This window comes from Dermochelys coriacea, chromosome 3, assembly GCF_009764565.3.
Source record: "Dermochelys coriacea isolate rDerCor1 chromosome 3, rDerCor1.pri.v4, whole genome shotgun sequence".
Classification (NCBI taxonomy): domain Eukaryota; kingdom Metazoa; phylum Chordata; order Testudines; family Dermochelyidae; genus Dermochelys; species Dermochelys coriacea.
Genome location: NC_050070.1, coordinates 59,891,876 through 59,906,135, shown reverse-complemented (window position 1 = coordinate 59,906,135; position 14,260 = coordinate 59,891,876). Strand labels below are relative to the sequence as shown.

The 14,260-nt window shown below is 40.5% G+C and overlaps 1 protein-coding gene across 1 annotated transcript in view; it reads left to right on the top strand.

The window, feature by feature from the left end:
- The window catches only part of FILIP1 (filamin A interacting protein 1), a 158,871-nt gene that overhangs the window by 89,269 nt on the left and 55,342 nt on the right, over window positions 1–14,260 (top strand). Inside the window, 5 exon segments of the mRNA XM_043510526.1 lie at window positions 4,108–4,143; window positions 4,145–4,171; window positions 4,173–4,283; window positions 7,442–7,480; window positions 7,483–7,620. Of these exon segments, the coding sequence (XP_043366461.1) occupies window positions 4,108–4,143; window positions 4,145–4,171; window positions 4,173–4,283; window positions 7,442–7,480; window positions 7,483–7,620 (351 nt within the window).

The window sequence follows — 14,260 nt, the reverse complement described above, 5'->3', positions numbered from 1 at the left end:
TCCTTGTGCTTGTGCCTTGTTATATTAAGTAACATTGTATCCTTAAACAAACAGGAAACATAAAAGAAAATACCCACCAGCTGGGATGATAGAGTCTCTGTTTGCCAGAACTGAGATATGTGTGCAATCTATTGTCCCACTATAATTTGGGAGGCTTCAAATCCCTCATCTATTTTCTGCATATTGCCCAGACTCACATGTCTGCATATCAAGAGCTACTTATGTCCTTGGACACCTTTCTGACAACCACTCCACTGGATTTTCTAACACCAAAAGTGATACCTACCAACCAGAGTTGCCAGCTTCCAGAGTGCAATTGCCACCCGCTTTTCCACTGTCAAAGCTGCTCTCATTCTAATGTCTCCTGTGCTAGAGGGCTGAGGTGAGCTCAACACACAGATCCAGGAATGTGGCCATCTGCATCCAGAAATTCTGCAGCCACAGCTGGTCACTCCAAATCTGCATCACAGTGCGATCCCACCATTCAGTGCTCCTTTCTCCAGTGTAGAAGCACCACTCCACTGTTTGGAGGTGATCAGCAAATGCCTGCAACACCCTCAGTTTTAATTCACTGTCTACATTATACATTACCCCTCCTCAATTGTCTTATCTTCATTGCAGCACTACAGTTGGTAGCGGAAGTTCCACAAATTCAATGTGCATTGAGTTTCTAAAACAGACTTGAAAATTCCCCTGAGCTGTTCAGGATTCATGTTTCTTTTGGCGACATGATAGACAGAAAAGTGGCATGAGGAAACTGTGGGAATTTTTTAAAATGGCATGAAAATTATGGGATGGAATTATGGGTGAGCTCCCATAATCTGAGCACTATGCTGGTATCCCAAAATGCACTGCAAAATGTCCCACAAGCATTGCATCAGACAGTGGTGCAGAAGATACTGGGATGTCCACGCAAAGTGCACTACATCTTCTGCTGACACAACCACTAGTGGTTACGATGTGCAGCAACAACAAAAGCGGCCAAATGTTGCACATGTTCTTGTGATATAGGAATGTCAGTGGCTGTAAACTGACAAAAGTTTTGTCAGTGACGTTTGTGGTGAAGACATAGCCAAGAAGTACTTCAACAAAAGTACTTCACAGTGGAGAATCTGCCTTTTTCTTTTTTTTAAACCAAGTATGTGGCCCAGGCAACCCAGCTCTTTCTCAACAGAACTATTTGGCTTGCTATCTGAAAATGGCCTGTGTCCTAAAATTTATCTTTAATTATATACTTTTTCACTATACCGTAAACAGCAACGCAAGGGCTAGTCTTGTTGTTTAAGTGGAAAATTAGTAATTTGGAGGAAGCATGAAATCATTAATTTCACAGGCCAGCTATTTTAGCCAATTCCCTATGCAATCATTATGAGGAGTTTGTAGGGAGACTAACTGAAATCCTGAGAACTACTGAGAGCTACTCTGTGACCCTGTAGCCCATTAAGATTTAAGAGCAGTTGCACTTCAAAATCCTCCCACTCCTGGATTTGTGTCTACCAGATAAAAGCAATTTGTGTTCAGTTTATTATTAGCACAGACCTATTTTTGCTTTGATGCTTCCTAGCAACCTCAGTGGAGTATCTGTTTGTTAGTTTGCTTTTCACTAAATTGTTATCATAAGCCCATGGTAACATACAAGGAAACAGTACTTGGTGAACTAGCTGATACCCCTGACAAGATGAGGATATGAACAATGAGCATATTATATCTACACACCACACTTATTCGTTTATACACACATACAAACACATATACACAAGGGAATATACAGTACATGTGACATGGACATATATCACATATTGTAAATATATACACATATGGTGATATCCATCTGAAAAGTTATAGAACTATGTGAAGAACTAATATCATATATCTTTGAGCATCTCATCTGTCCCCTGTCCATCCATCTTCCCATCCTCCTTTGAACGTTTTAACATTCCAAAAATATCTTCAATGAGTTGGTCATAATATATGAAATAAAATCAACCTCACAGAGAAATATTTACTTGTTTCCCCCTTAAAATTACATTCAGTCCTGTAGTAGAGGGGCAGAACAATCACAAATTAATAATCCAATATCTTGCAGCCTTGCTGTGCTTTCCGCTTTTCTGTGGGATCCAATACTTGCTTCTTCCTTTGGAGGGGTCTAGGAGAATTGATTTGAAAATTGTGATATTTATATACATAGAAAACTGTTTCATTCCACTTTGAGAGGGTTTTATGGCTCCCTCTGAGCCCAGAAACACTGAACTCATGATAAAGTAATGTTACCTGCTGTTACAGTGAGAGTATGAAAAAATAGTCACGATAAATATTCTTTAATGTCTCTAAAACATTCCTACAATAACTTTTTTTCATGTACTGTAAGTATCTTATACAGAGACATGATGGATTGTAGTGTACAGCTTTTATTGGCATAAGTTAGGGATGACCTGTATAACTCATTTTGTCACTCATAAGTAATGTGGCTTCCTCAGACTCATGCTGATAAAATATTTATACTCCTCTATCATGAATTCTCTATATTACAGGAAGAGACAGTTGCAATGCCTGGTTGCCTAATATTTTCCATTAGAAGCCCCTGTTCTTAGTTGTTTATAACTGTTAATGTTCTTATGTGGGCTGCTTACTCTCAACCTCAGGCTCAATTTTTAAGTGTCAGTAAAAGTGGTTCAGTTGTTTCCAAGAATTAAGTTTGGGAAAAGAGCTAGTTTTGCTAACGTTTAAAAGTCTTTTCTTTGAAGAGCTCTAGTGCCTCCCTGGTAAAATTAGCAGAGTGATAGTCCTGGGGCCAGAGAGGTACCTTTTCTTCCCCATGGAAACACGCCCAGATTTGGCCAAGTTATAAGCCTTTGAAAATCACCATTTGTGTGTTTAGAGATTTATAGAAGCTTGCTGCTAAAATCTCTGAACCTTCCATGTGCACTGAAATATCTTCCCAGCTCTGCACAGATTGAGCATTACATGGGGCAAGAGCAGCAGCTGCCTCTTTGACCTAAGGGAAGGAGGAGAGCCAGTAGGAAAGCATGAGTTCTTCTCTACTTACTGACTATAATTCTGTGAAATTCACAACCCTTCTTATTGAGCAAGGCTTCATAACTTCATGTTAAGAGGACAGGCAAGTGTCCCTTCCCCCATTTTACCAATGGGCAACAGGTATTGCACAAAGTCACTTCAGACAGAGTGAGACCTGGCCTCTGTTTCTGATATGGCAGAACCACAGCATGTCAAATCAATGTGCTTGGCTCTGCTATTTGTAACCACAAGAACAAACATCCAGAGACGGGAATAAACTCCTAAGATTCCTCTGTTGTCTAGCAAATATTAGATAAGCCACTGTCAAAGTGTGTGCCATGTCCCCACGGTAGTGGCTGATCCACATAGATGTTACAGCTCTTTATTACTACTAGTTACTCTCTTAGCTCAAGTTTTTGAGATCCATGCTATGAATATAAAGGTCCTTGATTCAAACCTTACTGCTGATCCATGTGGCAGTTAATATGGTTCCATGTATTTTATTTTCCAGTTTCCTTTTTTAAAAACCTAGAAATTACATACCGTAATGGCTTTAAAAGAACATTATGGTTGCAAAGTCAAGCATTCAGTATTTAGGAAATGACAGAATTATAGTTTCCCATGAAATCTTAATTCAGCCCCCTTGTGTGTGCTGTATGGTGTAGTTTAATACATGATCATATATTCTTTGTTCTACAAGACACCCTGCCTCATCCAGTGCACAGGATGGACAGTGGATGAGGCAGGAGCTAATAAGAAGAACAAGGATGTTTTATTTCTGCTTAAGGTCCTAGACTGGGACCCAGGAGAGCTAGGTTTTACCCCTGAATGTCATAGACTTCATACGTGATGGTAGGAAAGACTATCCTAATTCATACCCACAAAGAGTCAAATTAATTATTACAGAGGCAATCTTTATTCTGGCATTTCCCACCTGCTTGATTTTGCAATCTTAATATTCTTTTAATTCCCTCCCCCAATGTACTCTGTGTGTGTACTATATACACACACTGCACACACGTAGTTATAGTAATACAAGTGTGTTTGCTTGTTGATTGTAGGTTGTCTAATTATATGAATTGAATCCCGCAGGCTAGAGAAGATGTCATCCACATGCTGAAGACAGAGGAAAACCAAACCTGAAGTTTTAGAGGCCCCACTATGGATCTGCAGCTCCAGAGAACGTGCTGCGAGTGTTGCATAGGGATGCCATCCTTGCCCAAGAAAAATCTGTAGGGGAAGATGTCTATGAGAAACCCATTTCAGAGGTAATAACTTATCCAATTCCCCAAGAAAGGACTGATAGAGTGAGTCATGATGAATAGACTGTGCCCATTTACTTGCTGTCATTGCACAAAGCAAGAGCCCAAATGCAGGTGTTCACTGCTCATGCAAATAAAAGGAATTGAAGGGAAGGTGAATATTTCCTTGTTAAGAAACCACTAAAGCATGTGTCCTCATGATAATAGCATTGGCTTTGAATGCAAAAACAAAAGCCTCTCATGTTCTTTAGGGGACTTTGCCCTCCTTCCCCTGCTCCCTAAGTATTGAACTTGAAGCAGTTAAGCAAAGACAAACCCTCCTAGGATGGTGAATTTTGACTCTACATTTTAAATTCCTTTCCATTAATAGGTACAATCTTTAGTGATAAGTGCTCTTGACAGTGTGTCTCCTGTTAGAGTATCATCAAGTGAGCAGTTAGGATGAGAAGACTATTAATATTACTCCACTGAAGTCAATCCACATGCAAGAAATTTCAGCTCCCACCCCAATTTTCATGAGACTGGATCATAGCATCAGGTGAAGAAGTTAAGTCTAGGGACCAATCCCGTAGTCTTTACTCAGTCCTTAGAAAGTTTGTCTTCAACAGTCATTTTGCCAATCTGATGACTGTGGGCACAATCCTGCACCCAATGGCATCAGTCAACCTGATTCTCTATTATAATGCTGATTTATGCTGGTGTAATGCCCTTGAAGTCAACAAAGTTACACGAGCATTAAAATGTTGTAACAGTGTGGAGAATCAGGCTCATAGGGAGCAAGATCAGGCTCTAAGTTAGACGTATAGCATTTGATCCTTGGTTTGAAGTCTATGAAGCTATACCAGTGTAGAATAAGTAGGAAACCAGAAAAAGGTCCTAATATCTATAGGGTGTATCCAAAACTAAGCACCGAGCATGTTCTTAAGGTAAAAAGGCCATCTTTGAGTTCAGTTATTAAGGTAAAGACTAGCATCCCTAGGGTTTTAGTTAATCTCTTCTACTTTTTCTAAATAGATCAGTAATAATGGTACCAATACTTACAGTAATAATGATACAATGGTTGAACAACAACTGTATTAGATGACATCTTTTCAGAATTTAGAGGTCAACAGAGTGATCAAACTGATTCAACATGCCTGGGTGATTGGTTATGTTTAAAAAAATGTAAAGAAGGATCAGGACAAATTATAAATACACATATATGTATCTGAGATCCCCTCACCATATCAAGGTGTCCAATGCAAATTATGAGGCTAGGTATTCATAAGAATGGCCAAGAGACCCCCCATATTAACTCATGCCAACATTTGCTTCATATAGGAAAAAAGGAGTCACAGAACACTCATGAATCTTAGGATGCATGCAGCCACTTTATTGCTTAGTACCAGAATAGGAACAGTTCAGCTGATGAACTCTACCCGCAAGTCAAAAAACTAGCACTGATAACTGCCAGCCAAAAAATGTATAATATGCCACAATGTATGTACAATTTTTCAAAGACTCTCTGGGTAGAACACAGTACAATTCATATTAATTGTGTCTAGTAGAAGACAATTTAAAATTCACTGTGTACTTTTAATGTGACATTCTCTGGAATATTTGTGAGGCGAGTAAGCAGGGAAAACAGATTGTACCATCAGGAGGATACATTAAATATTCACTTGAACAATGCTAAAAGAGCTTAACAAGGACTCTTTTGTACTAGGTGGCAAGGACATTGTATCCATGGAGTCCCATAGTTTGGGAGGGACTCTTTATTCTCTGTAAACCTTGTACAGCAAGGAATTTATTAGAAGATGATTGGTATAAAAAATACTGCGTTTACAATATTTTCTGGCTTCAAAGGTCCATTGTCCAGATGAGAATGCAGCTGATGCCAGGGCTCTCTCCCTTTGTGAAGGTTTAATGAGCACCTCAGACTCTCCTGTTTATCATCTAGAGTTGTTTCAAAGAGCTGGCATCCTGTTCTCATCTTTCCTTTAGCCTATTACAGGGATACCATAAAATTAGTCAACTAGCTTGTCCAGCCCTGGCCTATAGAAGACATGATCCCAAAATGGGTGGGCTGAGCTGTGATCAGGGCAGGACATAGCTGATATTTTTTGTTGGAGGCAATAATCAGAAAGGTACTGTGTGGGTCTAGCTGAGTGGGAAGTTTGTTACAAACTGAATGAGAACTCAGATTCAATTGCCCTCTCCCCAACAAAACACTGAAAGTAGCAGCGTGAATAGCAATGTTTGGTATTGCTGTTCCTCGCAACTTTTTACACATGTACCAGAAAACTAGTGTTTGAAAAAATAGCTGGAATAATAATAATAATAAAATAATAATAATTAACAATATAACTAATAAAATTAGACTAATTAAAAAAATATAAACCATTCCCAATAAAGTAATGAGATAAATTGTAAAAGAAGAGGAAGAGAAAAAAGTTCTAAAATGAACAGTAACCAGAAAGTATTACAAAAAGAATCTACACTGACTCTAGCTAATTTAATTTTATTTTTAATCAATCAAATGAATGGCAGCTGCGACTATCTATGCATGTCACAGATGCACACCCCAATTTTCAGCTTTAGGCATGCAACTTAAGTGCCAAACCCCATGTTTAGGCATCTAAATTCCCATCTAGCCATTCGAATGCAGGATTTAGCTGTCTAACATTAGGCATCTTAATTTGTACATAGAGTCCACCCTCGTTTGTTCTGATGGGTGTGCTCAACTGCCATTGACTTCAATAGGCCTGAGAACACATTATCAGACAGGAGAGGCTGAACACCTTGTCTGTTCAGGTTCTTAAAAGATCACTGTCTCAGACCTGCCTCCCTGGAGGCACTGAACACCCTCATTTCCTCTTCCAGTTGGTAGGAGTTGAAGGTGCTCAGCACCATGTTGCAGGAAGCATTCAGTATTATAAAATGGTGTCACATTCTGTTCTTCATATATCTGGGAGCTATGCAATGTTTAATATAAATATACTGTATAAAGAAATCATTCTTTTCACAGAACAATTATTCTGGTTCCTAGCCGCTGCTTTTTTGTAAACCCAAGACATAAAATTACTGAACTGGTATTACTAAATACAGTTTCTTCGGTTAGTTGATCAGCCAATGTCAGTTAATGAGACCTTTCAAACAGTCCATTCTCCTTTTCAACAATCCAGCTGGACAGACTGGAAGAAAAGCAGAAAGAGGACGTATCGACCGCATGTTGGAACAGCTCCTCTTGGCCGAGAAGTGCCATCGGCGCACAGTTTATGAGCTGGAAAACGAGAAGCATAAACATACAGATTACATGAACAAAAGTGATGACTTTACCAACCTCTTGGAGCAGGAGCGTGAAGGTGAGCACTAGAGTTACTATGTAGCATATCCTCAACATCCTGACACTTCCTCAGTTAAGAAGTGAAATTTTTTTTATATGATACATCTGTTGCCCATGCGAACTATTTGTAAAATGTCACCGTGATCGCATTGTACTAAACGTTGTTCAGGTCCAGAGCTGGGAGATCTCGCCAGACATTTCTGTGAGTATGCACTTGAATTTTAAAATGAATTTCCTTTGGCCACACCAGTGCCCAATTTGGGTTCATCTTCTGGAAACTTTTAAGTGATCCAATTTTATTTACATTGACTGAATTTTAATCTGGCATGCTGAACCCAAGGTGGTAGGCTTCTTATGGAATGGAACACTGTTTAGCACAGCAGGAGGACATGGTTTCAACCCACATTCTAGAGCCTTGGCATGGAAGTGAGAAGAAGTTGATTGCACTCTTCACATCCAGGGCTGTGAATTCACAATTGATTGAAAAGTGAAGCTTCAGGCAAGGTGTGTGTGTCCCAGGAAGGAAATGTTTTCTAAAAATTGCCTAGTCCTGCCCATCTGCTACCGCAGACTCGTGCAGACATTCCCAGAAAGAAAGATGCGAGATTCACTGAGTAAATTATTTGTACCTGTTTCCTCAGCGAGGTTCAAGACCATCTTTTTGTAGATGATACATGAAGCTACTAAGTCTGTATGTCTTGGCTGCATTGCTGAGCTGATTGACAAACTTCAAAGAGCACAACTCTGCTGCATTTTACCCAATAATGTGAAATGTTGTCACCTTCACAGCATATCAAGAATTATGTTGGCTTGTTTTTCCAGTTAAGGAGTATGACAATTATCACCTTTGGTGCTTGTATATAAATTATTTTTATATATGCTGAGTATTCATGTATGTAGGGATACATATGTATGCCCAGAGACTACAACAAACAAGGGTTTGATCCAAAGCCCATTGAAGTTAATTGAAAGCTACCGATTGTCTTTAATGATCTTTGGATCAGGCCTTTAGCACTATAGAAGTACATATTATGATAACAAATGATTATAAGAGTGTTGCAGTATTATCTTCTCTGATTTACTTTCTACAAATCACCCAGCTCATTCCCTTTAATCTGGCAGTTATTGCCATCTCACCATCCCAGCAATGAATTTGTGTTGTCCAAATAATGCAGTTTTGCACCTTGAACTCTCTCTCCTGATAGGCAGTATTGGTGAGTGTTGTCCTGACAGAATAGGTATAAAATATTTCTTTTAGATAAGGCAAAAAGAGTGAATTACTGACATCTCCAAAATCAGCCTTTTTACACATTGATTTTGCCAACATTATTTCTCATATATTTGATCAGCTTATAAAGTGACTACTGCAAAAGCACTGAAGTGTGGTCTAAAAAGTGTAACAAACACAAATTTCTATTAGCATGGGAGCATTTCAGATCAATCAGACTGAGCAACCCTAAACAATTCTGTTGGTTTGTCAGCAGCATTGCCAACCCCAAATGTTCACAAATCATGACTCGGGCCCCTCAGAATCATGAGATTGGCTTTAAAATTATGAGATTTCAATAAATAATTTCTGGGACTTTTTAAATTTGTCTTTTGAGTTTGATCTGTTAGCATTCCTATTTTCAATAATTTCTCCACAGCCATAAGGGCTAGAAAGATACTAAAAAAAAAAAAAAAAGCTGAGAGTCTTACATAGTCACATGACTAAAGGAGCTGGGACTTTAAGATAAACAACTAATATCCTGAGACTCACAATCAAATTATAAGAGTTGGCAGCACTACCAACCCTGGAGATTAAAGCCCATTTTTTAATCCACCAATCAGGGATGGTTTGAAAGTGCCAGTGAGAGTTTCCCTGCAACCTCACTTTATCCCTAACCTAGAAAAGCACCTTCAAGGATGAGAGGTATTTATTATGTGTACTGTATTATCACTGCCGATTTAATTGAGATCACCGGCTCAGTTCATATGGGCCACTAAACAGCCCTAAAATGATAACTCTTGGTCATCACTGGCTTATGATGTTTTCTTTGGTGATCTGGAGTTGAGTTCTGTCTCCTGTTACTAATCCTCTACATCCAGTCCCATCTCTATGTGCATTCTCTCAGTCTCTCTGCTCCATTATGTGCCTCCTTTTATAAACTCCATGAATAGTGCAAAAACAGCAATAAAAAGAAAATTCTGAATTTAAATATATATTGAAAGCAGATCCTTTGGGAATAGCCAAAACCAGTGGTTCTCAAACTTTTGTACTGGTGACCCCTTTCACATAGAAAGCCCCTGAGTGTGACCCCCCTTATAAATTAAAAACACTTTAAATATATTTAACACCATTATAAATGCTGGAGGCAAAGTGGGGTTTGGAGTGGAGGTTGACAGCTCGCGACCCCCTATGTAATAACCTCGCGACCCCCTGAGGGGTCCTGACCCCCAGTTTGAGAACCCCAGCCAAGGCCATTTGCCTCAGTCACCAGGACAAATAGATGTGGGGCAAGAATTGCACCTGTTGAAGCCCCTTTGATTTCTGTTGAGTGACAAGAGAAATCGGATAGCATAAAAACGGCCATACTGGATGAGACCAATGGCCCATGTAGCCTAGTATCCTGTCTTTCTGACAGTGGCCAATGCCAGATAATTCAAAGGCAATGAACAGAACAGAGCAATTATCAAGTGACCCAACCCCTGTCATCCAGTGCCAGCATCTGACAGTCAGAGGCTCGGGACACTCAGAGTTTGGGTCTGTATCCCTGACCATCTTGGCTAATAGTCATTGATGGACCTATCCTCCGTGAACTTATCTAGCTCTTTATTGAACCCAGTTATACATTTGGCCTTCATAACATCCCAAGCAATAAATTCCACAGATTGACTGTGCATTGTGTAAAGTAATACTTCCTTTTAGTTTTTTAAACTTGCTACTTATTAATTACTTTGGATGACTCCTGGTATTTGTGTTATGTGAAAGGTAAATAACACTTCCTTGTTCGCTTTTGCCTTATTCACTTATTCTTCCTTTTGCTGTCTCTCTTCCAAGCTGAACAATCCCAGTCTTTTTAATCTCTCCTCATACAGAAGCTGTTCTATATCCCTAATTATTTGTGTTGCCCTCCTCTGTACTTTTTCCATTTCTAATATATCTTTTTTGAGATGGGGTGATCAGAACTGCATGCAGTATTCAAGGCATGTGTGTACCGTGGCTTTATATAGTGGCATTATGAATGAGATGTGGAAATTGTTCATTAATTTAGACTTAAATGGTCTCAACTCTTACCCTCAGGGGACAGATCCTTTAGGATCGGAGTGCACAAGGAATTCAGGATCCAGACTAATCTGAGTTCAAATAGCTTATTTCATATATTTTTTAAACACGAAAGTATATCTTTAGAAAGACAAATTCAGAGAGAAAGATAACTAGTGAGATGACTCATCACAAAATCCCACAGAAACTGTCAGCAAGGTCTTTTCATCAAGAGACAGGTTTGTAACAGGAAATAAAATAAGTTGAGATAAGAAAAACCCATCTCCAGCTCAAGGTTCAATCCAGTCTAAGACACTGGATGGGGAGCCAACCCTTCCAAAGGCATTTTCCCTTCTCTCTTCCCTTAGCCATTCTTATTTTACCATCAGCATCATCTATATTATTCATATTATGGCATTTCTCTGAGGCCCAGGCCCCACTGTGCTCGGAACTGAACAAATATCCAGTCCCCCTTGTGCAAGGGAAAGCAGAAGCTGAGCTGAGGTTAAACTGTTGTTCACCCCATTATACATGCAGTATCTGCAGTGGTAATGGAGAGTGGACACCTAGAGAAAGAACAATCCTGTAGAAGGTCCATTTCTTACAAGTCAGGCATAACGATGATAATGCTTAGAAGTTATATGTCTCTTTCCCTCTTCAAAGAACTTAAACTTTTCATAACTTTATAGGCTGCCTTTCAGAGACCACATGCCCCATACCACTTTGCCCAAGCTAAAGGTTGGAGCTCTCTAAGAACAATCAGAGGGCTCGTTGTTCTTACATCTTCCCAATCCTCATTTATAATATTTATAATGCTATAATACTTATATAGTTTAGGTATTCAATCAAAAACTGTCAAAGCACTGGGTGGAAAACATAACAGGAGCATATAAACATACCCATCAAGAAGAGGCAATTGTAGCAAGCAGCAATCAGTCACAAAATGATCCCCAAGGCTGTAGCTGTTTGACTTCACCAAATTTAAAAAGCCAGCTCCAGAAAGGCATGCTGGGAAAAAAATCTTATAAGAAGGCACCCCTACACTAGGAAGAGTTGAAATCAGAAGTTCCAAAAGAAGATGCCCCTAGAGAAAGGGTGGCCTTGTGTTTTGTAAATATCTCTATAGTTTGTTTTTATAAAGATTGGAATACAAACCACATATCTTGTTTCTAGTCCTGTAACTTAACCACAATTCTATCTTTCTACCCTTACTCACTTCTATCACCATTTTCTCCACCCTCATTCTCTTTTTCAGTTCTGTACTTCTCTATCCTCTACTGTTTAGCAAAGTTTACTACTTGTCTGTTCTTGTTCAATATCTCCATCAATGAGATATATTATTAGATATAATTAATCCTGTTTGCAGTCTGTGCTGTCTTTCAGGAGGACGCCTGGTGGCCTGCTAAATTCGCCAGTATCTGTTAGGTACAGGTGATACCATTCCATCAGCCAACTATCCAGGCCTTGCACTTTCATTGGCACTCTTCTTTCCTCCCACCCACTGAGGCCTAGCATACACATTAGCTAGATCCAGGCCTATTCCCAAGCCACTTCCCTGACAGTCTCCTTACCTTCTATTTAGTCTCCTCTGTTGTTCTCTCCTACTGCAAAGCCTTTAGGCTAACCAAGCTCCATAGCCCTGTGGTATTGTCTTGCCTTCGCATTCATGGTTAGCACCCTGTCACTCATCTCTTCTTCCTCACTCGTACTTGGTGGCTTTGGGTAGGGAAGTGGGGTAGTCTTCATTCCCCTCCCACCTTGTCAGGGTTAATAGGGTGAGTAGTACAAGATGGCCACTCACAGCACACTGGGCCTTCTGTGGAGATGAGGTGCCGGGTAAGGGCCAACTCTTCCTCATTCATGAAGTTTTTGGGGAGATGGGATGCTAGGAGGCCCCTTTCCTGTGTCCAGAAAGGGGACAGTCATCCCTCCAGCTAAATCATGGCTGAAGTCTTTGTATAGTTGCAAATATTTCTGTATATTGTATATGCCACAGCAGTGAGCAGACTGGCAATCCCTCCAGCCCAAGGCTTGGGGGAGAATGCCTAGTACTATCTACAGAAAATTCAATAGGTGGGAAGAGCAGTAACCTGTGCCTGGCACCTCAACTCCCCTAAAGTCCCAGTGTGGGAGGAGAACAGCAATCTAAGGCCCCTAGAGAGCCTGGGAAGAAAGGAGAGGGCTGAAAGCCACTGGGCCACTTTTCAAAGACATCAGTGGTAAGTGGGGTCCAGAGGGAACAGGAATGGCTGGGTCTTGGGGATTGGTGAAGATCCAGGAATGGCTGGGTCTGGGTGGAGTTGGGATGGGGTCTTGGATAGAATTGGCCACTGTAGAAAAGGAAGGGCTGGTGTAGCAGCTGCAACTGATCCTTTCAGCACAGTCCCACAATGATCCTCCCTATCCTTCAGTCACAGCTTTGACAGCTGAGAGCACTGACTCCATCACCTGTCAAGCTGGCTGCATGCAAGCATGAGAGCAGCTGAGGCAGTTCTTGGCTCTGTTCATTCACCCACAAACCTCTCCTCAGGGCAAGGCCAAGAGGGAATGCTTGTTGCCCTCAGCTCTGCTTAGTCCCAACCCTTAGATAGCAAAGAAGATATAAAAATATAACAAAAACTACAACTTATTACAAACTTTAAACTCTTTCTTTGGTCCCATGGAGATTCACTTGGAAAACAAAAGACAAAAATCAAAGATCAATTAACAGACAAATGCGGGCACACCCTTCAGTGCACTCTACTGGGGGAGTGCCACTGCTGTCCATCCACTGCCTCAGTGTCTCCCACACTCCTGAGATTGAACATAGAAAGGGTCATTAGCTAAAATGCAGAGTAAGGCTATTGCTGTCACCGAATCCCATTACTATCTTGTAATTCCCCATGGTGCCTCAGCACCCATTCATTGCCTCACTGTCCCCCCAAGGAATGGTTCGTAACCTGGAAGTCCTACTGCATTGTGCAGGGAGCAGGAGAAACTAGATGTGCTAAATGGAGGGTATCCTATAGAGATGGCCTCTCTTCAGATCCTGGCTTGGATCACTCCCCTTTCTCCACTCAGGAGAGAAGAAAGCCATTAGTTCAGCTACAAATGAAAGCAAAAGACCAGGAAAATAAGAACTGAAAAAACATTAATGGCAAAACTGAAATGAAAAATACTACTGAATAAATGAATGAAATGAATACAGTCCAGTCCCTCACGTCTGCAGGCATCATCACTCATAGGCAGTGATGCTTCTCATAATACAGCTTGTGCCTCTAGGTCCACTCCAGAGTCAGTCTGGCAGTGGTTCAGGGGTGATTGGTTACGATCTACAGGTGTGACCATGGCCCCCAGCTGTAGGCATTATGGGATGAGTGAAACAAAACCCAGAACATGCAATGCTTGCAGGGAGTGCTGTGTACACCTAAAGCA